We start from the raw sequence: 27,698 nt of genomic DNA, 5'->3' as shown, positions 1-27,698 counted from the left end.
CTCCTGATCACCACTGTATGCAAAGAAGATTGCGCTTTCTCACACAGCTTGCAGGGGCAGAGAAGGAGTGCTGGCCCTAGCTCAGAGCTTACAACCAATAGGGAAAGCTCACAAGGAGTCAATCACAGGAACTGCACACTATAGGAAAAGCAGTCCTAATACACAGTGCTAACTATACACAGATAATACTATTGAATACAAATAATACTCATACTAAATATCTACTATAATAAAACCCACCCTCAACGTTCTGAAGACAACATTCTGAAGTCACTCAGTCACTCCCTGAAGGGTTCGCCAGTTCATGGTGGTGAAGCCACAACACTGACCATGTCTCTCTGCCCTGCCCTCGCATGATGGGCCAATCAGAAAAAACACCCTCAACGTTCTGAAACACTAAGGACCATCACAAAACCGTTCCCAGGCAACTGTAGGCAACGTAAGACAGACCTATCAGAGGAAACTACGTGGCAATAAGGGAGGAGCATTCCCCAGCAGAACGGCTCATTATCTGTGCAGCAGGGAGAGCACAGAACCACCGCTGGAACGAGAGAAGAATATTCCTGCTGTGGGTATGTGCAAAAATAGACTGGGGGGGGGGGGGGGGGGGGGGGAGGGGAGAAAATTTTAAATGCCTAATGCCGGTACTGAAGAGTGCTGGAGGGACTATAGCACAGACTATATTTGGGTTCGCTTGATGTGGAGTCGGTGGAGCCAGAGAACAGCGTGCCCCTCACCATCTGGGACATGGGCGAACAGGAGAAGCTTCGGCCCAGCTGGAAGGATTACCCGCGACCCAGCCAGCAGCAAACAGCGACCAAGGAAGGGGGAGGAGTAGGGAAACACGGTCCGCGTGTTTCCCTACTCCTTCCCTGCCTAGGAATCGCTGGAGACTGGCTGCCAAACTAACGAAACAACCGCACACCGATGCACCACCTCCATCATTCGAAAGGCATCCACTCTTTCTTCAACAGAAATGCAAACTAATAATACAAAACAAACAAAGAATACCCGGTTTCTCACGTGGCTGCAGGTAACTCCCCACCCCCTTCCTCTTCCCCTTTTGCCGAAGCGGCCAAGGACGTGCCCAACCATCCCCAGCCTCAGGCAAGCCGTCTCCCACCTCGGGGATTCCCCGAGCACCCGGAAAAAGACGGTGCTGCTTCCCGCAGTGCATAAATGTTCCAGCATTCCCCTGCAGCCGGCCTGAAATGGACCGAACATACCAGATCACCCCCCCGACGGCCCGAGACCGTGCTCCTCTCCCTTCCGCCAACTTAAAACAACCATCCTCATCCTCAGGCCAGCCGTCTCCCACCTCCAGGATGCCCAGAACCCCAGCCCAACGGAAAAAGACAGCGCTGCTTCCCACAGCACATTTCTCTTCCAGCATTCTCCTACAGCAGCCCTGAAACAGCCAAAAAATACCGACAGACCAAGAACGTGCTCCTCTACCTTCCGCCCATCTAAAACAACACTGCTGCCTCAGCACAACACAAACCCCCCCCCCCCCCAGAAAAAACAATCCACCACTCAGCAAAGGCTGACCCCCTTACAACCACATTTACATTTCACCAACAGAAAGACCCCCCTCCACAAACCTCCTTGACAGAAAAAACCACACACACACAATACAACAGAAACATACCCTCAAAGCCACACACCAATCCATCCCACTTTGCGAGCACAGCACATCCCCCAACCCCCCCACCCAAAAAACAAAACAAAAGAAAAGACACACATCAACAACCTGCACACACACCCCACCCTCACACACTCTCACACACACACACACACACACACACACACACAAAATAACTCTGTGACACATACACACACAAAAAAACCACATGCTAGCGCCCGTTTCATTGGTTTCGGAAACGGGCCTTTTTTACTAGTACATAATAATACACCCTGCCTCCATGAATATGGGGGCAGAACAGACACATTACTTCACACTGACTAAACATTTCAGAAACCTCTGAAATAGTGGGAAGGATTAATGAAATAGTGGAAAGAAAAGAAAATTATCAGGTAAGACCTAATTTCTCCTTCCATTAAGTAGGTTCCCAATATTCCAGGACCTGTGGAATGTTTAAAAGCAATCTCTAGACTGGGCGAGATCCTGGTGCTGCTGCCCTGAGGACCGAAGCCCCAAACTAGCTTCTGAGTGCGCCACAACGTCCACCATGTAGTGCTTGGCAAAGGTATGCAGCGTCAACCACGTTTCCACCCTGCAAATATCCGCCGGAGACAGTAAGGTAGGCTCCGCCCAGGATGTTGCTGTACACCTCGTAGAATGAGCCCTCAAGGCCTGCTTCCCTGCAAGCAATAAAGGTAGTGCAGTAGTCTCCTTCAGCCATCTAGCAACTGTGGGCTTGGAAGTCATGAGGCCAATCCTCTGTTTAAACAGTCTGTCTAATTTGTGCAACTCATTTGTGATTTCCAGATATCTAAGAAGGACTCGACACACATTGAGAAGCTTCAAGGAAGACTAGCTGACTGAGATGTGGATTTCCAGTCCACACGAAAGGAAGACTGGCGTGCCTGAAAGTGGGACTTCTGACCATACCGCTGATGACCAGGCCGGTACCATTTGCTGCCTCCTGAAGACGGATGAACAGATGCTATCAGCTTATGCTCCAGCAACCACTGTGGCTTCGTTTCCCACAGTTCTTTCTTCAAGTTACTGAGATCTTCTCCAAAGAGCACTTGCCCCAAAAAGGCAGTTTAACTAGATGTGACTTTGATGCTGTATCCACTGCCCAGTGCTGCAACCAGAGTTGCCAACGTGCTGTGACAGCAAGGACGTACTGCGGAAAAAAAAAGCTCCATGGGAAATGGGAGAGGTGAAGGAAGGGAAGAAGTAAATTCATGGGGCATCAGAGACAGGGATCTGAAGACCTCCAGATATGACTCTGCAGACTCAAGCCACCTGCAAGCTCAACTGGGGACCGGTAACTGAACCAGGAGCAAATTACTCAGAATCAGAGAAATGAAAAGTGTGTCCATCCACCTGCTAGAGCTAGAAAATAATGAGGAGCTGGACTGGATGCCAAAAGAGTTATGTCTCAGCTCAGTTTTCAGCTCTTTATCTCCACCTCCTTGTTGATGGACACAATTATCCCACAGGTTCAGGTATAGTCAGAAGCTACGTAATGCAAGGGCACCTTTTTGTATCCTGGACATGATTGAAACAGGTCTAAATAATGACCTTCCTTTTTTTGCCTTGGACGTTTTCTTCCTGTTCCATTATTGCTGAAAGATGCCCTAACTTTGGTCCCATTCTAGTCCTGTCCAAAACATGCCCCCTTGCTATTTCGATGAGCTGCAGTGTAAAACATCCAAATTCTACCTTTTGAAAACCGCAACTTAGACATTTTTGGCAGATGGACATTTTTTGGTTATTTTGAGATGTCCATCTGCTTTGAAAATGAGCGCCAGATTGTAATACTGTATAGCAGGCACTAACATTTATGCACTAGTCATGTGCACGAAGTGTTCAGAATACTAGAACACATGCATGTATATATGAACATACGTGCACACAATTCAGATATGCACCTATGTGCTATTCTGTAAATATGTGCAACTCTTACATAGAGCATATTTTATAGATGGGTGAGTCGCCAGCACTTAAGAACATAAGAATAACCATACTGGGTCAGAGCAATGGTCCATCTCGACCAGTATCCTGTTTCCAACAGTCGCCAATCCAGGTCACAAGTACCTGGTAGAAACCCAAATAGTAGCAACATTCCATGCTACCAATCCCAAGGAAAGCAGTGGCTTCTCCAATATCTATCTCTATAGCAGACTTTGGACTTTTCCTCCAGGAACTTGTCCAAACCTTTTTTAAACCCAGACACGCTAACCACTGTTACCACATCCTCTGGCAACAAGTTCCAGAGCTTAACTATTCTTTGAGTGAAAAAATATTTCCTCCTATTCATTTTAAAATATTTTCATTGAGTGTCCCCTGGTCTTTGTATTTTTTGAAAGAGTGAAAAATGGATTCAATTTTTACCCGTTCTACACCATAATCATATCCCCCCTCAGCTGTCTCTTTACTAAGCCGAAGAGCCCTAACCTCTTCAGCCTTTCCTCATATGAGAGATGTTCTATCTCCTTTATCATTTTGGTCGCTCTTTGAACCTTTTCTAATTCTGCTATATCTTTTTTGAGATAGCAGATATAGCAGAACTGAATGCAATACTGAAGGTAAAATTATGTATCATACCTGATAATTTTCTTTCCATTAATCATAGCTGATCAATCCATAGACTGGTGGGTTGTGTCCATCTACCAGCAGGTGGAGATAGAGAGTAATCCTTTTGCCTCCCTATATGTGGTCATGTGCTGCCGGAAACTCCTCAGTATGTCGATATCCAAGCTCCATCCGCAGGACTCAGCACTTAGAGAATTACACCCACAAAGGGACACTCTGCCCAGCTCACCACCGCCGAAACGGGGGAGGGGAATTAACCCAGCTCATCCCCACACAAGTGGGGGAGGGGAATCCGTCCAGCTCATCCCCGCGGAGCGGGGGAGGGACACCACCCCGCCGATGCGGGGGGATCTGGCTTATCCTGCAACCGCAACCGCGGGAGGAGCTGACTGACCCTAACACCGCCGAAGCGGGAGGGGTACAAAGCTGCCCTACAGCCGCACGAAGCGGGAGGGAGCGCCGGCAGAATTTATGTCTCAATCCAGCCCCGTAAAACGGAGGGGAGAGGAATGCAGCAGCTCACTGTAACACAAACTCGTCTCAACTCTTGAAGAATCCAATTGAAAAAACTTGAACACGAAGTCCTCCTGAACAGGAACTGAAGACTAAACTTGAATCTGAAATGCAACCAGAATATAAACAGTACAGATATCTGGGAGGGGCTATGGATTGATCAGCTATGATTAATGGAAAGAAAATTATCAGGTATGATACATAATTTTACCTTCCATATCATCATGCTGATCAATCCATAGACTGGTGGGATGTACCGAAGCAGTACTCACCCAGGGCGGGACATTGAAATCCCTGACCGCAACACTGAAGCTCCAAACCGGGCCTCCGCCCGAGCAGCCACAGTCAAGCGGTAATGCCTGGAGAAGGTATGGGCCGATGCCCAAGTTGCCGCCTTGCAAATCTCTTCCAAGGAGACGGACCCGGCCTCTGCCATCGAGGCCGCCTGAGCTCTAGTGGAGTGAGCCTTCAGCTGAATAGGCGGCACCTTCCCCGCGGCCACATAAGCCGCTGCAATGGCTTCCTTGACCCATCTTGCCACTGTAGGCTTAGCAGCCTGCAGACCCTTACGAGGACCTGCAAACAGGACAAACAGATGATCCGATTTCCGGAAATCATTGGTCACCTCCAAGTATCTGATGATGACTCGTCTCACATCTAGATATTTGAGAGCAGAGTATTCCTCTGGGTAGTCCTCCCTACGAAAGGAAGGGAGACAGAGCTGCTGATTCACATGGAAGCGAGAAACAATCTTGGGCAGGAAGGAAGGCACTGTGCGAATAGTCACTCCTGCCTCAGTGAACTGCAGAAAAGGCTCTCGACATGAGAGTGCCTGGAGCTCGGAAACTCTTCTGGCTGAAGTGATAGCCACCAAAAAGACTGCTTTCAACGTCAGGTCTTTCAGAGATGCCCTCAACAAGGGTTCAAAAGGCGGCTTCTGCAAGGCTCTTAGCACCAGGTTGAGATTCCACGCAGGCACCACTGAGTGCAGAGGAGGGCGCAGGTGATTAACTCCCTTGAGAAAACGTACCACATCTGGCTGCGAAGCCAGGGAAGCACCCTTCAGGCGGCCCCTGAAGCAAGCCAGAGCCGCTACCTGGACTTTAAGGGAACTGAGCGACAGGCCTTTCTCCAGACCTTCTTGCAGGAACGCCAGCACTGAAGAAATTGGAACAGTGAAGGGAGAAAGAGAGCCTGCTTCACACCACGCTGCAAAGGTACGCCAAACCCTGGCGTAAGCAGTAGAAGTAGAGCACTTCCTCGCTCTCAGCATAGTGGCGATGACCTTGTCTGAGAAGCCCTTCTTCCTCAGACGCTGCCGCTCAATAGGCAGGCCGTAAGACCAAAGGGGGAGGGATCCTCCATCACCACGGGACCCTGATGCAACAGGCCCTGCTCCACTGGCAGCCGCAGAGGGTCGTCCACTGAGAGCCTGATCAAGTCCGCTTACCAGGGACATCTGGGCCAGTCCGGACCCACCAGGATTATCCGGCCCGGATGCTTTGCCACCCGGTCTAGTACCCTGCCCAACATGGGCCAGGGCGGGAACACATAGAGAAGCTCTTGTGTCGGCCACTGTTGGAGAAGAGCATCTACTCCCAGAGATCGAGGGTCCCGTCCTCTGCTGAAAAAGCACGGCACTTGGCAATTGGCCGATGACGCCATCAGATCTAGGCTCAGCTGGCCCCAGCGCTTCATGATGTCCAAGAACGCCTGAGCCGATAACTGCCACTCTCCGGGATCCAAGGTATGGCGACTGAGAAAGTCCGCCTTGACATTCATGACTCCGGCAATGTGGGCAGCTGACAGCTGTTCCAGGTTCGCTTCCGCCCACTGGCATAGATTCATGGCTTCCTTGGCTAGAGGGGCGCTCTTGGTACCTCCCTGGCGGTTGACATAGGCCACAGCCGTGGCATTGTCCGACAGGACCCGTACTGGCTTCAACGCCAGTACCGGGATGAACTCCAAAAGTGCCAACTGAATGGCTCTGAGTTCCAGGAGGTTGATAGACCACTTTGCCTCTGCAGGAGACCAGAGCCCCTGCGCTGTCCTTCCCAAGCAGTGGGCTCCCCAGCCCGTCAAAAAGGCGTCCGTCGTGACGACAATCCACTCCGGGGTCACAAGAGGCATCCCTGCAGACAACTTGTCTGTCTTCAGCCACCAGCTCAGCGCCTTGCGCACTGCTGGGTCCAAGGGAAGGCGCACAGCATAATCCTCCGACACCGGAGTCCAGCGCTGCAGCAGAGAGTGTTGTAGTGGTCTCATATGAGCCCTGGCCCAGGGCACTACTTCCATCATGGCCGTCATAGAGCCCAACAGCTGCATATAGTCCCAAGCCCGAAGCGGAGAGGCTACTAGGAACTGGTCCACCTGAGCCTGAAGTTTGACAATCCGATTGTCCGGCAGGAACACTCTGCCCACTTGGGTGTCGAATCGAACTCCCAGATACTCCAGGGACTGAGTCGGGTGCAGCTGGCTTTTCTCCCAGTTGATGATCCACCCCAGGGAGCTCAAAAGAGCAATCACCCGGTCCACAGCTTTGCCGCACTCTGCATAAGAGGGGGCTCGGATCAACCAGTCGTCCAGATAAGGATGGACTTGTACTCCTTCCTTGCGTAGGAAGGCCGCGATGACCACCATTACTTTGGAGAAGGTCCGCGGAGCAGTAGCCAACCCGAACGGGAGGGCTCTGAACTGGAAGTGTCGGCCCAGGACTGCAAAACGCAGAAAGCGTTGATGAGAAGGCCAGATGGGAATATGCAAGTACGCTTCCTTGATGTCCAAGGATGCCAGGAACTCCCCTGCCTTCACTGCCGCTATCACAGAGCGGAGAGTCTCCATGCGAAAGTGCCGAACTTTCAAGGCCCGATTGACCCCTTTGAGGTCGAGGATAGGCCGTACAGAACCTCCTTTCTTTGGTACCACACGCGGTCCGGGGAGCGATTCTTCGCGCCCTCGCCCTCTGACGCCATAGGCCACGTGGAGATCGATCGGGGAACCCCCTGCCTGCTATAAAAAGGTAAAAATTACCTGCTTCTCGCTCCGAGCTGTAACGACCTGGTGTCCCAGTGAGTAGCTGCAATAAATGTTTAAATAAACGTCGAAATAAACGCCCTTAAGGACGTTCAACATTTTTTTTTTTTTTAACGGAGCCAGCGGGAGGGGGGAGAAAAGGAGGGACCTGGCGCCACCAGGTTTGCACTTGCTCAAGAAGAGCCCTCAACCCCAGGTACTCAACAAAACCTAAAAATTAGGCTTGGAGACCTAGCCAGAGCTGCTGCTGTGTGTGACCACCACCTGCTGAGATAGAGAACATACTGAGGAGTTTCCGGCAGCACATGACCACATATAGGGAGGCAAAAGGATTGCTCTCTATCTCCACCTGCTGGTAGATGGACACAACCCACCAGTCTATGGACTGATCAGCATGATGATATGGAAAGTGAGGTTGCACCATGGAGCATTATAATATACTTGGTCTTACTTACCATCCCTTTCCTAATAATTCCTAGTATCCTGTTAGGTTTTTGGCTGCAGCTGCACACTCAACAGAAGATTTCAGCATATTGTCTACAATGACATCTAGATCTTTTTCTTGGGTGCTCACTCCTAAGGTGGACCCTAGGATCAGGTAACTATGATTCGGATTATTCTTCCCAATGTGCATCACTTTGCATTTGTCCACATTAAATTTCATTTGCCATTTGGATGCCTACTCTTCCACTTCCTAAGGCTTTCTTGCAATTTTTCACAGTCACTTGTGTTTAGACAATTTGAACAGTTTTGTGTCAACTGCAAATTTAATCACCTCACTTGTTGTTCTGATTTTCAGTTCACTTACAAATATGTTAAATAGCACCAGTCCCAGTACAGATCCCTGCAGCACTTCACTGTTTACTCTCCTCCATTGAGAGAAATGACCATTTAACCTTACCCTCTGTTTTCTGTCTAATAACCAATTCCTAATCCACACCAGAGCCTTGCATCCTAATCCCATGACTCTTTAATTTTCTCAGGAGCCTCTTATGAGGAACTTTGTGAATAGCTTTTTGAAAATCAAGCTACAGAACATCAACTGGCTTACCTTTATCCACAGGATTATTCATACCATCAAAGAAATGAAGTAAATTGGTGAGGCAAGACTTTCCTTGGCTGAACCCATGCTGACTCTGTCCCATTAAAGCAGTGTTTCCCAAGTCCGGTCCTGAAGCACCCTTTGCCAGTCAAGTTGTCAGGACATCCACAATGAATATGCAGGAAAGAGATTTGCATATAATGGAGGCAGCATATGCAAATCAAGTTCATGCATATTCATTGTCGATATCCTGCAAACCTGACTGGCAAGGGGTACTCCAGGACTGGACTTGGGAAACACTGATTTAACCATGTTTATCTACATGTTCCGTAATTTTATTATTTATAATAGTTTCCAGTATTTTTCCTGGCACTGACATCAGGCTTACCAGTCTGTAATTTCCTGGATCACTCCTGAAACCCTTTTTAAAAATCAGTGTTGCATTGGCCACCCTCCAATCTTCAGGTACTATGGACGATTTTAATGACAGATCATTAACAGCAGATGAGCAATTTCATGTTGGAGTTCTTTTAGTATCCTGGCAAGCGTAAGTGCTAATGCCTAAGTGCATTTGTACATATGTATCCAACAGGCAGCTCCTTGTGACTCTGGGCAAGTCACTTAACCCTCCGTTGCCCCATGTAAGCCGCATTGAGCCTGCCATGAGTGGGAAAGCGCGGTGTACAAATGTAACAAAAATTAAAAAAAAAAAATAAATTTACACTAGCAATCTATAAAGGACAGTAGGTGCCTATTTTTCTTTATATAACAGGTACCTATGAGGCATCCTCTGGATGCACTGTTAAAGAATTATCATCCTAATTACCTCTCATTAGAATATTACGCCATCAAAAGGAAAACTATGCATTTGTATGCATCTCGTTCATCCACAAAGGATCAGAATATGCTTTAGAACTTCTAGCACACATATGTGTGAATGATTGTCTTGTTTTATTTAAATGGACATTTACAGTTCACTTGGATCCTCAGATCCTTTGAATTTTACCAGGAATCCAACTACCGTGTTTCCCCGAAAATAAGACACTGTCTTATATTAATTTTTGCCCCCAAAAATGCGCTAGGTCTTATTTTCAGAGGCTGTCTTATTTTTCGGGGAAACATCGGGGTTGGCCCACCCACCCTCCGTCGCTCCCGGAACTAACCTTAAATGCCTCCTTTCACCTTTGCAGCAAGCAGCAGCAGGGCAGGCCACTCCTTCCTTCCGTGTCCCGCCCTCACCTGACGTAACGTCCGCGAGGGTGGGGCACAGAAGGAAGGAGAGGTCTGCCCTGCTGCTGCTTGCTGCGAAGGTGAAAGGAGGCGTTTAAGGTTAGTTCTGGGAGCGATGGAAGGGGGGCCCGGTGACCTCAGGTGGGGGTGGTGGCCCGGGGGTGGCCTTGCTTTCAAACAAAAATTTGCTAGGTCTTACTTTCGGGGGAGGCCTTATATCTTCCAATTCAGGAAAACCTCTACTAGGTCTTATTTTTGGGGGATGTCTTACTTTCGGGGAAACAGGGTATTAGCTGCTTTCCCATTGTTAGGAAACAAATTGGCAGTAAGTCTTTTTAGGAGCGGCAAATCGTTAATCTCCCAAAGAAGCAGTAGCAAAACAGAAGCGCTCTGTAGAGCTAGCGTTCATTGCAAGCTAAGTTGCCTGGTTTATTTACTTTTACCTGAGAGAATGGAAATGAAAGATAAGTGGAAAATTCAAAGATTGAAAATATTATATTATAAAATAATTTAAAAGGGAGGTTTTTGAGACCAGTGGCGAAGCTGCTCAGAGGTTAAGCAGCTCTAATTGGGTTTGCTAAAACACATTTTTGTCTGCTGAGCTTCTGAAGTCTTTTCCTTCTGTATTAATGGGTCTTTTTCTCCTATATGAATATATATTTGGATTTAATTGAATATTAATTTGGTGAGTATGATTATCTTGATGTTAAGCATTTTGTGAATAGAATCAATTAACAACATAAAAGCCAATTTAGATTTGAGAATTGTCAGAAGAACCAAATTTTAACATTTTGTCTAAAAAAAAAAGCATGATTCATTCTATTTTACCTTTCGGAGCATAGTCCACAATTTAAGTACTAGCCCCTCAAAGAGCTCTTCTGTGTTATTCCCGATCTCTGTTCCTTTTCTGTTGGAATTTTTAACAAAATGTCATTTTTTGAACATATTGAGTATGCCAATGAGTACATCATAAAAAACTTGCTCATGCACATAGGCCAAAGTTTAAGGGGCCCTTTTACTAAGCTGCAGTAAAAGGTACCCTGCGCTAGACGTGGTGGCTGGTTTTGAATGCCCCAGGGTCCCTTTTACTGCAGTGGTGAAAATTAGAAAAAATGAAATGGCCGTGTGGTAAGTTTGCATTTGCAGTGCGGCCATTTCGGAGGGAGCACTTACTGCCACCCATTGAAGGGGTGGTAAAGGCTCCTGCACTAACCTAGCGGTAACTGGTCAGCATACAGCACTACTCGATTACCGCTGGGTAACCCCCTGCACTAATATTTTTCATGGATAAAGGTGATCCAGTTGATGTGGAGGGGCATAATCGAACGGGGCGCCCAAGTTTTCCTGGGGCCGTCCTCGCAGGACGGCTCTGCGAAGGGGCGGGAAAACCCATATAATCAAAATAAGATGGGCGCCCATCTTTCCTTTCGATAATACGGTCGGGGACGCCCAAATCAGCAAATTTAGGTCGACCTTAGAGATGTTAGCTCATTTGCACACGATTTGCTCTATGCATGCCAAAGATGGATTCATACATGCAGACAAGCTGCATGTATAATAGCTGTATACAACCTTAGAACAACAGAAGTCCAGGTGAAAACGTCCAAGTGTTTGTCAGGGATGTCTTTTTTTTTTTTTTTTAAAGAGTATGGGTGAAAGACGTCCTTCGCTATGCCTCCGTCCCTGCGACGGCAGTTGAAGATGTTCTTTCCTGCAACAGCAGTTGAGGACGTCCTTCCTATGCCTCCGTCCTTCCTATGGCTCCGTCTCTGTGACGGCAGTTGAGGACGCCCTTCCTATGCCTCCGTCCCTGTGAAGGCAGTTGAGAATGTCCAAAATGTGGATGTTTCTGTGAGAAGGACGTCCATGCCTTTGCTATGCCTCCGACACCCCCTTTATTTGGATTTTGGATCACAAGTAGCAGCTGTGGGATTTGAACCAGCCACCTCTTGATTGCAGGACCAGTGCTCTAATCACTAGGCCACTCCGCCACTCCGTTACTCCTCCACACCACTCCACTCCCTTGAAATTTGGCCATCCCTGTGGGGTGGGGGCAGTTGAGGACGACCAAAATGTTTGAAAGAAGGTCCACGCCTTCATTATGCCTCCGCTGACACACACACACATACCTCCCCCCCAGGGACCTGCATACTGTCCCCCTCACAGGGACGGCCAAATTTCAAGGGAGTGGAGTGGCAGAGTGGCCTAGTGGTTAGAGCACTGGTCTTGCAATCCAGAGGTGGCTGGTTCAAATCCCACTGCTGCTACTTGTGATCCCAAATCCACATAAATAAAGGGGGTGTCAGAGGCATAGCAAAGGCATGGATGTCCTTCTCACAGAAACATCCACATTTTGGACATCCTCAACTGCCGTCGCAGGGACAGAGGCACAGGAAGGACGTCCTCAACTGCCGTCGCAGGGACGGAGGCATAGCGAAGGACGTCCTTCACCCATAGTCTAAAAAAAAATGACAAAAGTTTTTAAAGTTGTTTTTTTTGGGGTGGGAGGTGGTTAGTGACCACTGGGGGAGTCAGGGGAGGTCATCCCCAATTCCCTCTGGTGGTCATCTGGTCATTTAGGGCACATTTTTGTGGCTTGGTCATAAAAAAAAAGGACCAAGTAAAGTTGGCCAAGTGTTCATCAGGGACGCCCTTCTTTTTTTCATTATCGCTTGAGGATGCCCATCTGTTAGGCACGCCCCAGTCCCACCTTCGCTATGCCTCCGACACGCCCCCGGGAACTTTGGTCGTTCCTGCGACAGGAAGCAGTTGGGGACACCAAAATCGGCTTTCAATTATGCCGATTTGGGTGACCCTGAGAGAAGGATGCCCATCTCCAGATTTGTGTTGAAAGTATGCCGATTTGGGTGACCCTGAGAGAAGGACGCCCATCTCCAGATTTGTGTCGAAAGATGGGCGCCCTTCTCTTTCGAAAATAAGTGTATCTGGATTTACAGAAGGCATTTGACAACGTACCTCATGAAAGACTCCAGAGGAAATTGGAGAGTCATGGGATAGGAGGTAGTGTCCTATTGTGAATTAAAAACTATTTATAAGATAGAATGATTAAATGGTCAGTATTCTCAATGGAGAAGGGTAGTTAGTGGGGTTCCCCAGGGGTCTGTGCTGGGACTGCTGCTTTTTAACATATTTATAAATGATCTAGAGATGGGAGTAACTAGTGAGGTAATTAAATTTGCTGAAGACACAAAGTTATTCAAAGTCATTAAATCGTGGGAGGATTGTGAAAAATTACAAGAGGACCTTACGAGGCTGGGCGTCTAAATGGCAGATGATGTTTAATGTGAGCAAGTGCAAAGTGATGCATGTGGGAAAGAGGAAACTGAATTATAGCTACGTAATGCAAGGTTCCACGTCAGGAGTCACTGACCAAGAAAGGAATCTAGGTGTCATCGTTGATGATACGTTGAAACCTTCTGCTCAGTGTGCTGCTGCGGCTAAGAAAGCAAATAGAATGTTAGGTATTATTAGAAAAGGAATGGAAAACAAAAATGAGGATGTTATAATGCCTTTGTATCGCTCCATGGTGCGACCGCACCTTGAATATTATGTTCAATTCTGGTCGCCATATCTCAAAAAAGATATAGTGGAATTAGAAAAGGTGCAGAGAAGGGCAACGAAAATGATAAAGGGGATGGGACGACTTCCCTATGAGGAAAGGCTAAAGCAGCTAGGGCTCTTCAGCTTGCAGAAAAGGCAGCTGAGGGGAGATAGGATAGAGGTCTATAAAATAATGAGTGGAGTGGAACCGGCAGATGTGAAGTGTCTGTTTACGCTTTCCAAAAATACTAGGACTAGGGGGCATGTGATGAAGCTACAATGTAGTAAATTTAAAACGAATCAGAGAAAATTTGTCTTCACTCAACGTGTAATTAAACTCTGGAATTCGTTGCCAGAGAATGTGGTAAAGGCGGTTAGCTTAGCGGAGTTTAAAAAAGATTTGGACGTCTTCCTAAAGGAAAAGTCCATAGGCCATTATTACATGGATTCGAGGAAAATCCACTATTTCTGGGATAAGTAGTATAAAATGGTATTTGTGACCTGGATTGGCTGCTGTTGGAAACAGGATGCTGGGCTTGATGGACCTTTGGTCTTTCCCAGTATGGCAATACTTATATAACTTATCTATAGTTGATTACACAGGTTTCTCCCTTTATGTATATGCATATACATGGCATTTTTATTTTTCTCATAAAGGGGCCACTAGACAGTCTATCCCCAGCACAGCTCAGGTCCGTCTGTACCTGCTGCTCCTGCTCTACACTAGCACCCCTCTCCCATAGCCTCTCCCGCTCTCAAATTACCCCAGTGATTTCTAGGTTACTGAAGCCACATTCTCAGTGGTCCCACAGCTCCCAGAAAGCACTCACAGACACAACACACAAACCACCAGGATTCTTTCACTCCAGACAGAGAGGCAATAAACATCATATTGTTTAATGTCTTAAAAATTGAACAGTGTACAAAAAAATGTGCAATTAGCAAACAATAACAGGTAACTAAAATATGGATCAATTGTAACACTAACTAAACATTTATATACCTTCTGAAAAGTACCTGGGATGATCAGGACATATAGCTGCTCACAAGTTATCAAATGTAACTGTTTAGAGGGCCTTAGCAAAGAGATCTGTCTCTCTCTTCTTCCTGGATAAGACTGGAGCAAAAGCCAGTATTTTCCAAATAAAAATGAGCTCCTGGACCAATCAGAGCCCAGAACAAGAATTTCAAAAGTATACTGCTTCTTGCTCCCTGCTTTTGTGCTAAAACTAAAGAAAAGAACATTCGTTTCTCTGTAACAGCTTTACAGCAAAGAAACACCACCTACTGGCCAAACAGGAGAAATACACTTCAGGACATAATTAATGCAGGAAAATATCCAATACATTTTACAGGCTTAAAACACACTGTTTCTTCACAGGGGTCCTTTTACTAAAGCTTAGCATGTGCTAAATAATAAGAAGTCCATAGGTAAAGAATGGGCTTCTTAACATTTAGCATGCATTAATTCCATTAGTGTGCAGTAAGCTTTAGTAAAAGGGCCTCTATAGAGGTCTTTTACAAAGGCGCACTAGTATTTTTAATCAGCATGTGCTAAACGCTAGAGATGCCCATAAGAATATATGGACGTGTCTAGTGTTTAGCGAACGTTTATTTTTAGCACGCGCTAAAACCGCTAGCATGCCTTTGTAAAAGGGGCCCTAATTGTTTTACTGGGGTGACTGACCTGTTAGCCACTTTTCTGCTGAAGCAAGCATTGCATTGCGCTGTTTCCTGTAAAACTCAGCCACGCTACAAATAAAAAAAAGTCTGAATTAGACAACCATAACACAGCAAGCTGTGATAAACAAGGGAAACTTGGGGATCCTTTTACTAAAGTGCACTAATGGATTTAGTGCGGGCTAATGAATTAGTATGCGTTAAATGATAAGAAGCCCACAGATACACAATGAACTGTGCAGCATTTTGCGCATACTAATCATTAGCATGTGCTAAATCTGTTAGTGCACCTTAGTAAAAGGACCCCTTACACAATACACACAAGGGTACATTCAGTAAATGGAGCCTATAGATAGGCACTGAGATACAGGGTATTAAATGCAAATTTTATAACACCAGTTCTGCACAGAACTGCTATTAGAGAATATTAGCTTAAGTCCAAATTCTCATGCCTAACTTTAGGTGTGTGCATTTACACCAGCAAAAGGCTGATGGAAATGCATGCTCCTATCTACTGGCATTTAGGTGCATAAATGCAAGTATTTCATAAATCCATGCATAAAAGCTGGGCACTCCCCTGACCTGCCCATTCTTCTCCTATGGCAGATGAGCACTATAGAAATTAGGTGCATTTTTTTGCAGAACAGGGGCAGAGATCAGTTACGCACATAACTTCTAATTAGTGCCAATTAGCACTTGTTAAGGCCAATTATTGATAGTTATTGACAATTAAGCACCAATTGAATCAATTAGTTTACGCATACAAGTGACCCTATTCTGTAACTCCAGTCCGAATTACGTGCCTATCTTTGGATGCCAAGGACAGTGTATGAGGTAACTTTAAAAACATTGCATGGGTATATTTGCATACATAAATCTGCATTTTTATTCAGATCGCACTTAGGTGTTCCTGGGGCAGCATTTGTGTAGAGCTGGGCCAAGTGTTTCATAAAATATGCACCAGAAGGTTTCACCTGCCTTGCATCAGGACCAGCAGGGAGCTGCTGTATATCAGGATACAAAGCCAGCCTGAACTTGGCTGGCTGCAGCTGAATATTTGCTTCTCCTCCTCTGGGAAAGCAGGGGCTTAGCCAGACCTTGACAGGAGAGGGGGCCAGGGCCCAAGGTGAGGGGGCACATTTTGGCCTGCCTCCCCATCGCAGCCACTTCCAACCCCACCCACTGCCCTCCTGCTACCGCTTCCATCCCCCCCCCCCCCCCTGCCACTGCAAAGGTACCTTCTCTGGCGGGGGTCCGCAATCCCTGCCATCTAAAGTGTTTGTCTTGTGCTGGTCTCACATTGCCTAGTGCCCTGCCCTGTTTTCAGTCGCTGTGCACACGGGGCCCCAGAGTCAATTTGGGGGGCCAAGGCCCCCATGCCCCCCATAGCTATGCCACTGTGGGAAAGGCTATGCTTCTGGCTCTCCTGCCTCTAAAAAATATATGTCTTGTCCTGATTGGCACTGCTGGAGCCAGCCTAAAGAGCTAAGGTTTCTATGCCCTGCCTCTTGGCTGGTTCAGTGTCATTACTGCCTTATTATTTCACAGTTTTTTGACATTGCCTAGCTTAATGCCTTGTTCCTTCATGTTGTTGCGTACTGTGTTTGTTCATCATTTGGATTCATGCTTTGGTCATTGCAAGGGTGAACTTTGCTCCAGTTACCCTTTGCACTAAAGGATAGAGTGGTTTGAATTTGCTTGTTACTCTACGGCAGGGGTTCTCAACCTATGGGACACAAACAAGCTAGTCTGGTTTTTAATATATCCATAATGAATATGCATGAGATAAATCTGCATGGACTGCCTCCATTGTATGCAAATCTATCTCATTTATATTAATTCATAATATTCATCACCTGATCCTGCGACAACGGCAATGACTTGGGGCACGCCTCCTCCAATTTTTCCCTATGTTCACCCTGACCCTATCCCTTGATTATCTTAATCTAGCCTAAAACTAGCACCTCTTCCTGCCTCCTTTAATCCCTCTCCCTTATTATATTACCTATCTACACTTCCCCATTACTCTGCTAAGCTTAGCCTGTTTTCTCTGACTATACTTTGTATTCCTATTACTATGTAAGCCGCATGGAACCTGCTATGAGTGGGAAAGTGCGGGGTTCAAGTGTAACAAACAAACAAACAAATAAATAAATAAATAATTGTGAGTATCCTGAACTCCTGTTGGGTATGATGAAGATGTAGTGTTTTAATCAAACTTTTGACATGCAGAAACTAGATTCTATGAGAAAGGAACTTGCAGTGATTGTTTTCAAGCACAAGTACTGGCCAACCTATAGGTTAGTATGGAAATAAATACAATAAAATAAAGTTTAGATATTAGAAAATAATTTGAGAAATGTTTTGTTCTTGATTGTAATTTTTCAGAGCTTATAGTCTTTGCATTCAGTAACATCAATGGGATTTTCTTTTATTCTGGATTGTGAATCAGGATGGTATAATGACTGGACTCCTTTACCTTATTTTAGTAATAATCATTTTTTTAAATAAGTGAATACAAACAGAAAACATCTCAAAGCTATTTTCTCTTGTTACTTGTGCACAGTTTGGTAATCATGATTGTTTTTTCACATGGTCTCATAAGGTTCCTGTATCAGAAGACATTTAACTACATCAGCATTGACTTGGGAACCCAAACGTGCCATACTTATTTGAGAAGTCCTTGTTAAGCTGGCTGTTCCAGTTGCCAGCCTCTGCTTGCATCTACTGGGATTGGAGGGCAATAGGCTCCTGTGGGTTAAGCAGAGACCTGCTAACTGCAAGCTCTGACAATCCCCAGTGGGCCTCATTGGTTCACATTCACATAACCAAACGTTAGTTTTTGGTTATGGTTTTGGCTGCAATTTTGGTTTTGGACTCTAACTTATACACATCAGTCTATCCTCAATCACAGATTGTTATTGTGACCTCATTTAGGGTAGGGGCATTGGGCATTTTAGTCTCATCTGTCATATAAAAGTTCTATCACAGTATATCACTATCATAGTAACCTGCAGCCCAGCACCTGGCAAGGGTTTTCCTCCACAAACCTTTAGGGAGGTCAGTTTTTTTTTAAAGGTGTCCTCACTGCCAGTTCTAAACACTGGTCACAAATACTTAGCAACAAGTACCCCAGTAAGAACTAAGTTGGGAGCTACCAGTTCATGCTGTAAAATGGACAGTCTAGCTCTGTTGCAGAAACAAGAAGGTACATCAAAGACTGTGAACCAGAGAGAAAGACATCACACAAAGCCATGAGAGAGGACGGCAAAAGCTTGCCAACTGTACTCTGTGGCAGACAAAACAGGCCATCATTTTTCAATGACCCAGATTCTGGTATAGTCTGTCTAGTTTATATCAGGATATTTTCAGATTCATTAGAAGACATGGTGCTGAATAACCATAGTTGCACTTAAACTTGCCATTCTAAAAGCAAAAAAAAATTACTGTTAGAACCTATTGGTCCCCTTGTCCGAAATGGTACCTGCAAGGAGAGATGGACTTCCTGGGAGCTACAGGACTGTAAAATGAGGATCCCAATCACCTGGGAAGGCAGGTTCATTTTTCAGTATTCAGTACTGTGGGGTGTCAGCAATTCCCAAGGGCCTGATATTCAAATGGACATAGTTACAGTGGCCACTATTAAAAATATTAGTCCTGTAGCTGTGAATTCTCAATGGCATTATCCAGATAGCCAATGAAAATCTTCAAAATGGTGGAAAGGGAGGAAAAAGCCTTAAGAAGCTTCCAGATATCAGCTGGTAAAGCAGGACTTCTTCATCACTAGCATAAAACTTCCCAGCAAAACCTTATGATTTTAATTGAATAGCAAAATATCAGCTTAAAACAGAAACACGTAGCTGCATAGTCTCTTTCTCCCAGCTAAACCAGAGACCAGACTGTGACCGATGGTGGCCAACATTTTGTTAGGCTGTGTCAGGGTCAGTCAGTCAAACATTTAATTTAAAAACTCCGATCAGCACTGACGGAACTGTAGAGACTAAGTTTTAACATAAATAATAAAAGAAGCAACAAGAGATCAAGTGTTTATTCCAGAAAGATTTAGCACAGTAGAGCCCTGAATTATTCTAATTCGAATTTAAATCGCTATTTGGCTGAATAGGAGTAATGTATTTGGGGCAGTATTCGGGCCGAATCGAATACGAGTATTCGTTACAGTCCTAATTTATGTATGCTATATGAATGTTTAAAGGTGTTGCTCTTTAGGGGTATTCCATTTGTACAGTGCTCATATCATGTGTATTATGTGATATTAAATCTACAGTATGTTACATTATCATTTATTTAATGGGTCTTTTACTAAAGTGTACTAGCGTTTTTAGTGCACGCTAATATTTAAGGTATGCTAAACATTACAGACGTCCATGGACGTCTCTAACGTTTAGTGTGCCCTAAATATTTGCGCTCGCTAAAAATGCTAGCACATCTTCGTAAAAGAGGCCCTTAGTTTGCTATACCACCTCTAACTGAAACGGTTTATAATTAAAAATAATCAATTTATAATAAGAAGAAAGGAACTCCAGAATTTGATAGGAAAGCCAAACCAGATGACATTCAGGCAAAATAAAGACATTCATACATCATGACCTTGCATTTGTTTACTCTTCTAATCTAACATTCATTTGTATCTGCCCATTGTTTAAATGCCAACCCGCATCACAGGGACCATTTGATAGGGTATTAATAGTCAAATGCCAATTGAAAAATGTGGGTCTTCAAAGATGTTCTAAAAAGAAAGTAAGACTTTCAAGTTGAAGACACTGCGGAACTGAATTCCATAAGGCAGGTGAGAGAAAGTAGAAGGCAGCAGATCGAGATGACTCCCATCTTGCTTTAGCAGGATATGGTAAAACAAGCCTATTATCAGTTAAGGACCGGGGGTGGGTGCATGTAGGCGGTAAACAGCGAAGCTAAATAAGAGGGGGTGGCAGTGTAGAGAACCTTATGTGTTAGAGTGAGAATTTTAAATTTAATTCTATACTTGATAGAAGGAAAGGTCTGAGCTGTTTGCTTTTTTGGCCATCACCGCACATTGAGCAGAAGATTTCAGCGTATTATCTACAATGACACCTAGATCTTTTTCTTGAGTGCTGACCCCCAAGGTGGACCCTAGCATCAGGAAACTATGATTTGGATTATTCTTTCCAATGTGCATCACCTTGCATTTGTCCACATTAAATTTCATCTGCTATTTGGATGCCCAGTCTTCCAATTTCCTAAGGTCTTCCTGCAATATTTCACAGTCCGCACATGCTTTTACAACCTTGAATAATTTTGTGTCATCTGCAAATTTAATCACCTCACTCGTCGTTCCAATTTCCATATCATTTATAAATATGTTAAATAGCAACGGTCCCAGTACTGATCCTGCGGCACTTCACTGTTCACCCTCCTCCATTGAGAGCAATGACCATTTAACCCTACCCTCTGTTTTCTGTCCAATAACCAATTCCTAATCCACACCAGAACCTTGCCTCCTATCCCATGACTCTTTAACGTTGCTTTTCTGTAACAGATGTTTTCCCCCAACAGTTGCCTGAATGCATCAGCTTTGGAACTAACTGAAGAGATGAGGATACCACTGTATGCAGGAAAGGCTGTGGGTGATCAGAACTTTACACTAACGGAGGCGGTTATCAAGCTGCATTAGGGTCTTAAGTCACGTTGACAATTAATGCGACTTAAAGGGCCCTATTGCAGTTTGTCCTGCTCAGCTATGGTGATATTTAGGTCATAGTAACATAGTAAATGGAGGCAGATAAAAAACCTCTACGGTCCATCCATTCTGCCCAACAATATAAACTCATTTTACATGGTATGCGATACTTTATATGTATACGCGAGTTTGATTTGTCCTTGCCATTTTCAGGGCACAGACCGTAGTCATCTGCCCACTGTTCTTGTACTAAAAGTTCTGAAGTTAACGTCGAAGCCCCCACTCCACCACAGGTTACATAATAATGAGATGCAAAACATGCAAATGCATGTAAATAAACTCATTACTATGTAAAAATCATAACGCGATTTGCGGTGTGCACCAGATATACATCTGACGTTGCATTATGGCCATAAAATCATGCAGGGAACATCAGGCCTCAAAAAGCCGTGGTCCTATGCTACTTGGCTGGACCCTGCAGGGTCTGTGCTGTCCCCCTACCCCCGTTCAAGCTTTCCACCCCCAAAAGGGCCTACCAGTAGCTTCACCAGTAGCATCTGCCCTGGCTGATGCCATTTCCAAAATGACACCCATAGTAGTAATCTTGTGCTACTATGACTAGGGTTCATGTTTCCATATAAAATGGCTCACAAGCAGCGTTAGTCTTTACTATGGTAGTCAGAAATCTGTGGGACTGTTATATCACAGGTTGCTAACTCTCATGGTAAATCATAGTTCAGTAAAAGCCAGGGCTTTTTTTGAGGGGGTACTGAATACTGGCCATTTTTCCATTGTCTGCTAAAATTGACACATGGTCCCCAAGTTTTGATGAAAGAGCTCAGGCTCTACACACAACAATTCTAAATTGTCATAGATTCTGTGACTGGTTGCAGGAAGCCTGGCTATTGTGGGGTGGGTCCCTCAGTGATCACCCCACCCCTAAAGGGTGGCCTGGCATTTGAGTACCGGCACCTTTTTTGCTAGGAAAAAAGCACTGGTAAAAGCTCATCTTTTACTACTGCCCCCTTTGAGTTCTGATCTCTGGGAAAGCAGTTCTGAACTGGCACTGTCAGAGGATGTCATCCACTTGTGTGCCTTATGACTCCTGCTGTCTACAGTAAACATCTGTTACAGATAAGCAATATTGCTTTCCCTGAGCTGCAGCACAATCTATGTGTACTAATAACCTCTGACTAACCCAAGAGCTACAGGAACTGCATTCTAAGAAGTGGAGGTGTATGGCATGGAGAAGATGAGCATGTGCTGGGTTGCTAACATAGGGAAAGTAGATAAACCTTTCAGCATCGAGTTATTTCGTTGTTGGATACTAAGGGCCCGGTGAAATCTGTCTATGGCACTGGCTGAGTAGGAGAGAATGGTGGTAGGTAAGAATCAGTGGTCACTAGCTTTGGGTTTCCATTTGTAAAAACAACTCTTTCATGGTCCAATATACTAAAACAAGCTGAATACCTGTCTACGTGCTTCAGGAAACCTCCCTCCCCCCATTGATGAAGGAGCTGCGACAGCATTACCTGTAAGAAAGAAAATACACAATTACAATCAGTGGGCAATTTTCAAAGCCATTTGACCAGTAAATAATGATTTATCCAAGTTAACTGATCTGTCTGAAATTTTCCTCCTCCTCTCAGATGAAAGTATGCATAGGCTTCCATGGCACACGTGCTATTTGCCAGATTACAAGAGGCATTTCTGGGGTGTGTTTAGATTGGTGTGTGTGTGTTGGGGGGGGGGGGGGGGGAACAGCCCCATGATTTTTAAAAAAATATGCATGCTGTTCTAATGTTCACTTTATTCCCACACACACTGCTTTTTTAAAGAGTAAGGACCCAATATTCAAAGTGCAGAGATTTCAAGGGGGCATAGTGGAGACATGGTTTGAGTAGGACCCGGATGAGGCAAAGATCTACACACGTATTCCCCATTTCACAAAAGGATTGCACGTCTAGGGTTGAAAATATCCTGTCGGGTTTTACACCAGCACAGAGAATTTCTAAAAGGTGCTTGATTATTAGACATACTTATTTTCTGACCACGCCATGAACTTGCCTGTGAGAAAGTGCTGGTATGCATTGTTGAGGTCTGTATATGTAAAACGATTCTGTCAATAAGAGGCTCAGGACCTGTTAAAAAGCCTATTCTCAACCTAGAAGAGAAAAAGTTAAACTGTATGATGCACAAATTTCACATTACTATATCAGACCGTTGGGATCAGTACTAAAACCTAGTACGCTACTTACTATATGGAAGGCAGAGCCTTGTAAATCTGTAGTTCAAACACATATCTACTGCCATTCACACTGGGTACATGAAAGTACCTAATTGAGAACTTTCCAGCCGACCACTGCATAACCAAAAATATGACAATACCAAAAAACTATTTTACAAAGAAACTACATTTGATCTAGGGACTACAACTCTTCCTGCAAAGGGGTGTCCATCTTAAAATGTTAGATAGAAATCCAAAGCCAGAACAGTAGGCTTTAAAATTCTTTTAAGGCGCAATCAAATAGAGAAGCAGTTGGAAAGCCACAACAGTGAAAAGGGGCAGAAGGTTTGGCACATGTCAGGTACAAAAACTTAGACTGTGAGCCCACTAGGGACAGAGAAAGTACTTGCATATAACAAATGTAAACCTCTTTGATTGTACCACAGAAAGGCAGTATATCAAATTCATGAGCCTTTACCCTTTACCCTAATATAGGCTGCATAAAATTCCAAGCCAACTGACCACTGTGATGTACATTAGTCGATGAATGCTTAGAACACATTCTTTGATTTGGGTATCTATAATAATTTGATGGTGTACTTACTTAGGGCCCTGTTTACAAAGGTGCATTAGTGGTTTTAGTGTGTGCTAACCATGTAGATGCCCATAGGAATATTATGGGCATCTACACAGTTAGCGTGCACTAATTTTTAGCGCTTGCTAAAAATGCTAGTGCTAGCCAGTTATACTGTTCTGTTACTCTGTTCTAATCTCTGATCTTTTTCAGACTCCATGAACGTTTGTTTCATCTCTGTGAGTGACCACTGGGAGAGTAACGGGAGGTCATCCCCAATTTCCTCCAGTGGTCATCTGGTCATTTTGGGCACCTTTTTGTGCCTTATTCGTAAAAAACCACGTCTGGGTAAAAATGTCCAAGTTTTACTTTAGGACGTCTTTGCTTTTTTCGATTATGGCTCAAAGATGTCCAAGTCTTAGGCACGCCCAAGTCCTGCCTTCACCACGATTCCGACAAGTCCCCTTGAAATTTGGACGTCCTTGCGACAGACTGCAGTTGGAGACATCCAAAATCGGGTTTCGATTATACTGATTTGGACGTCCCTGGGAGATGGACGTCCATGCTCCGATTTATGTCGAAAGGTGGCCGTCCATCTCTTTCGAAAATGAGCCTGTATGTAACTAGTACTATGACTATCTTACCCAGAAGAGAGAACTTTAGACATTGAGTCCGTCCTGATGACTCGACCATCAACATCCATTGACAAGAAGCTTGGGGTCCAAGGCTTAAACAATAAAAATATTGAAACATTTTGAAATTCTTAGTGACAGGGTTACAATGTCTCAAGAAACTGAATATTTGTATCTCAGAACTGCAATTTCCAACTGGCTCCATCTGGAACAGAGAGGTATTTACGCATTTCACATCTGAAGCTATAAAAAGCTAGGCTTTTAAATGTTTAAATTAGATTTTTTTTTCTCATCATTTTTTTCCTTGCCAACCGTTTTTGACATGCAAGGTGGACCATTGCTGATTACCTTTCAAAGTGGTACACTTCTCTGAGGTTATTATTTAACTGCAGAATATCTGCTGAAGAAGTAGACCTGCTTTTACAACGGGCTGCATCATTTGTATCTACTTTTACCCACCTGGGGGAGAATTCAGTAAATGGTGCCCAGAGTTAGGTGTCGGGCAGATCCACGCTAAGATAACATTCTACAAAGGGTGCTCTGCACAGAGCATATTTTATAGAATACTAGCTTAGCACGCATTTCACTCCTAACCTTGGGTGCGAGTACTTACGCCTACTGAAACCTGGTGTAAATGCTGGCGCACAACTAATCGCAGTTAGGTGTATAAATGACCCTATTCCATCGGTTCCCAAACTGTGCACTGTGGCACCCTGGTGGGCTGCAGCAAACGTGCAGGGGTGCCATGGCAAATCCTGAACTCCCTCCTTCCGTCACCCGAACCACTGCTGCTCCTTCATTATGTCTCTTTTTCTCTTCCTTTTCCTGTGCCCCATGAGTCCTGCATCTCTCCTTCTCCCTTCCGCCGGCTCTTCTCTGTAGCCCCAGGCCCCTGTATCTCTCTGGTAGCGGCAATTGAGACAGTGTTCCACCAACGTCAGAGCTGCCCTCTTCTCTGGAGCGTTGAACCTACTTTGATTCAACTTCCTGTTATCAGAGTAGGCAAGACACGCTTTAGAAGAGGCTCCGATGCTGACAGAAAACATTCTTAATCATTGCCGCTGCTGGAGAGGTACAGGGGACTGGGGCTAGGGAGGAGAGTTGGCAAGGGGAAGAGATGCAGGGCTCACTGGGAGTGGGGAAGAGAGACTTGATTGGAGGAGGAAGGTTGAAGGGGAGAAAAGTCAGACTGTTCAGGGGGTGGGCAGGCTTGGAAGAGAGAGGAAGAGACGTGACACTCAAGTTGGGTAGGGTGGGCAGGGCAGGATAGTACGGGAAGAAGGGAAAAATAAGGGAGAAGCTGAATATGGGAAGAGACAAGGACAAAGAAAAGATGCTGGGCAGGGAGGAACATTGGGGCAGGAAAAAGGAGAGATGGAGATACAGGGAGCACAGGAGGCCCCCCAGGGCTGCTCCAGGTGAAGGTGAGCAGTGGAAAAATGTGTGTGTGTGGGGGGGGGGGGGGGGGGGGGAAGAGAAATGTGGGGGTGTAGACCTATGTGGCGGGGGGCCATGCTCGGACACTAACGGTGCCGTGAACTGAAAAAGTTTGGGAACCTCTGCCCTATTCTATAACATCTAAATTCTGGTAACGCCTCAAACCTGCCCATGGCGACATCCCTGTTGAGCACTCATTTTATAGAATATGGTACGGGGCAGATCCACACGTAAATCCAAATGAGTGCCAATTAGCACCAATTACTGATTGTTAATGGCTCATTAATTTGTTTGCATCCAGATCTAGGATCTGTGCCCAAATTTGGGTGATCAATACAGAATCCAGGGGCAGGTGTGAAGGTGTTCCTACTGACAAGGTTAAGGGGAAAAGGCAAGAATACACAAAACTTTGCTTTTTTAAAACTATATACTGTATGTTACCCTATGTGGAAAATACAATCACAAAGAGAGTGGCTGTAAATTACTGCGGGTACTTTATCCTGAGACAATTTTCCACGGGAAAGGATACTTATTCTGTCCCTTTGCAGACTGTGCCAAGTGCGTGGGCAAATGCATACAGGGAAATAACAACTATTCAGGCATACAGGAACATTTCCCCACTTGCATAATGTACATCATCTAAATAATGTGTCAGGTTTGAAGTGGGACATATCCAAAAGATGTGTCAGCTATAATATAAGCAGACAGAAGCTTACCTTTTGAAACTGGAGAAAATAATACGGATCATCTTCTATGATAAGCAGATCATAATCTCTTGCAATCTGAAAAGAAAGCCAAATCAAAATCCTGGAACTGTAAAATGTATCTTGGAAAATTGATTTTCAGGATTTTCTCCTCTTTCTTGTTTGTACACAGGAGGAATATCTGTGGCCTGGACTGGCTGCTGTAACAGACAGGATGCTGGGCATGATACATCCTGGCCTAACTCAGCAGGCTGTTCTTACGAATGTTTTCAGAATCTAAAAAGGGTAATTATTACGTTGGAATTATTCAAATAGGTCACATGGCCTATTTTATTCCTAATAAGGAGAATGTCAGTCAAAATCTTAACATGTATTCCCCAATTCCAGTTTTACTTTGCAATCTTAACTTGGAAAAACTCAATGATAGAGTTGCAGTCAGGAACCAAATCAGCTGAGTAAAATGATCTTGGGAGAAAAATTAACCAAATCATTTACTAAACTGAAATAATGCTCTAGAGTTACTCTTAGATGTTCAAATTATTATGCAATTATTTACTATCCATAAAAAAAAGATTTTTTTCCCTATTACAACGAAGGGGTCCTATTACTAAGGTGCGCTGAAAAATGGCCTGCGGTAATGTAGGCACGTGTTTTGGCTGTGCGCAGAATCATTTTTCAGCACACCTGTAAAAAATGCCTTTGGTGGGGGGGGGGGGGGGGGGGTCTGAAAATGGACATGTGGCAAAATGAAAATTGGCATGCGTCCATTTTGGTCTGAGATCTTACCGCCAGCTATTAACTTGGCGGTAAGGTCTCGTGTGTTAACGGGGTGGTAATGGTCAACGCGTGTCCAAATGCTGATTGCCACCCATGTGGCAGAAAATAAAAATAAAAGTATTTACTGATGCGCGTCAAAAATGGAATTACTGCCCGGGCCACGCAGTAGCAGGGCAGGAACTTGGAACTGGCACACGTAGGCACTTGCGTGGCTTAGTTAAAGGACCTCTAAGTCATTTATATTGATGAAATTATTTACTATCCATAGAAAAAAAGGTTTTTTTCCCTACAGAAAAGCATCCCTGTCTCATCTGTACAGGAGTGGCGTGAGAACCAGGGGACCTGCGTACAATTCCCACGGCAGCTCCTTGTGACTCTGGGCA

General features: G+C 44.9%; 1 protein-coding gene across 2 annotated transcripts in view; it reads right to left on the bottom strand.

Moving 5' to 3' along the window:
* AADAT (aminoadipate aminotransferase) overlaps positions 1-27,698 on the bottom strand; it is an 84,246-nt gene that overhangs the window by 13,309 nt on the left and 43,239 nt on the right. For both annotated transcript variants that reach the window (XM_030191548.1, XM_030191547.1), the window contains exons 7-11: positions 26,551-26,616; positions 24,410-24,492; positions 23,032-23,128; positions 22,435-22,496; positions 15,295-15,359 (exon numbers count right to left, since the gene is read on the bottom strand). In XM_030191548.1, coding sequence (XP_030047408.1) covers positions 15,295-15,359; positions 22,435-22,496; positions 23,032-23,128; positions 24,410-24,492; positions 26,551-26,616 — 373 coding nt within the window. The remainder of the gene's footprint in view (positions 1-15,294; positions 15,360-22,434; positions 22,497-23,031; positions 23,129-24,409; positions 24,493-26,550; positions 26,617-27,698) is intronic.

Source organism: Microcaecilia unicolor, chromosome 2, assembly GCF_901765095.1.
Source record: "Microcaecilia unicolor chromosome 2, aMicUni1.1, whole genome shotgun sequence".
In the NCBI taxonomy this organism is placed as follows: Eukaryota; Metazoa; Chordata; class Amphibia; order Gymnophiona; family Siphonopidae; genus Microcaecilia; species Microcaecilia unicolor.
The sequence above is the reverse complement of the archived record's forward strand: the minus strand, read 5'-3'. Positions and strand labels throughout refer to the sequence as shown.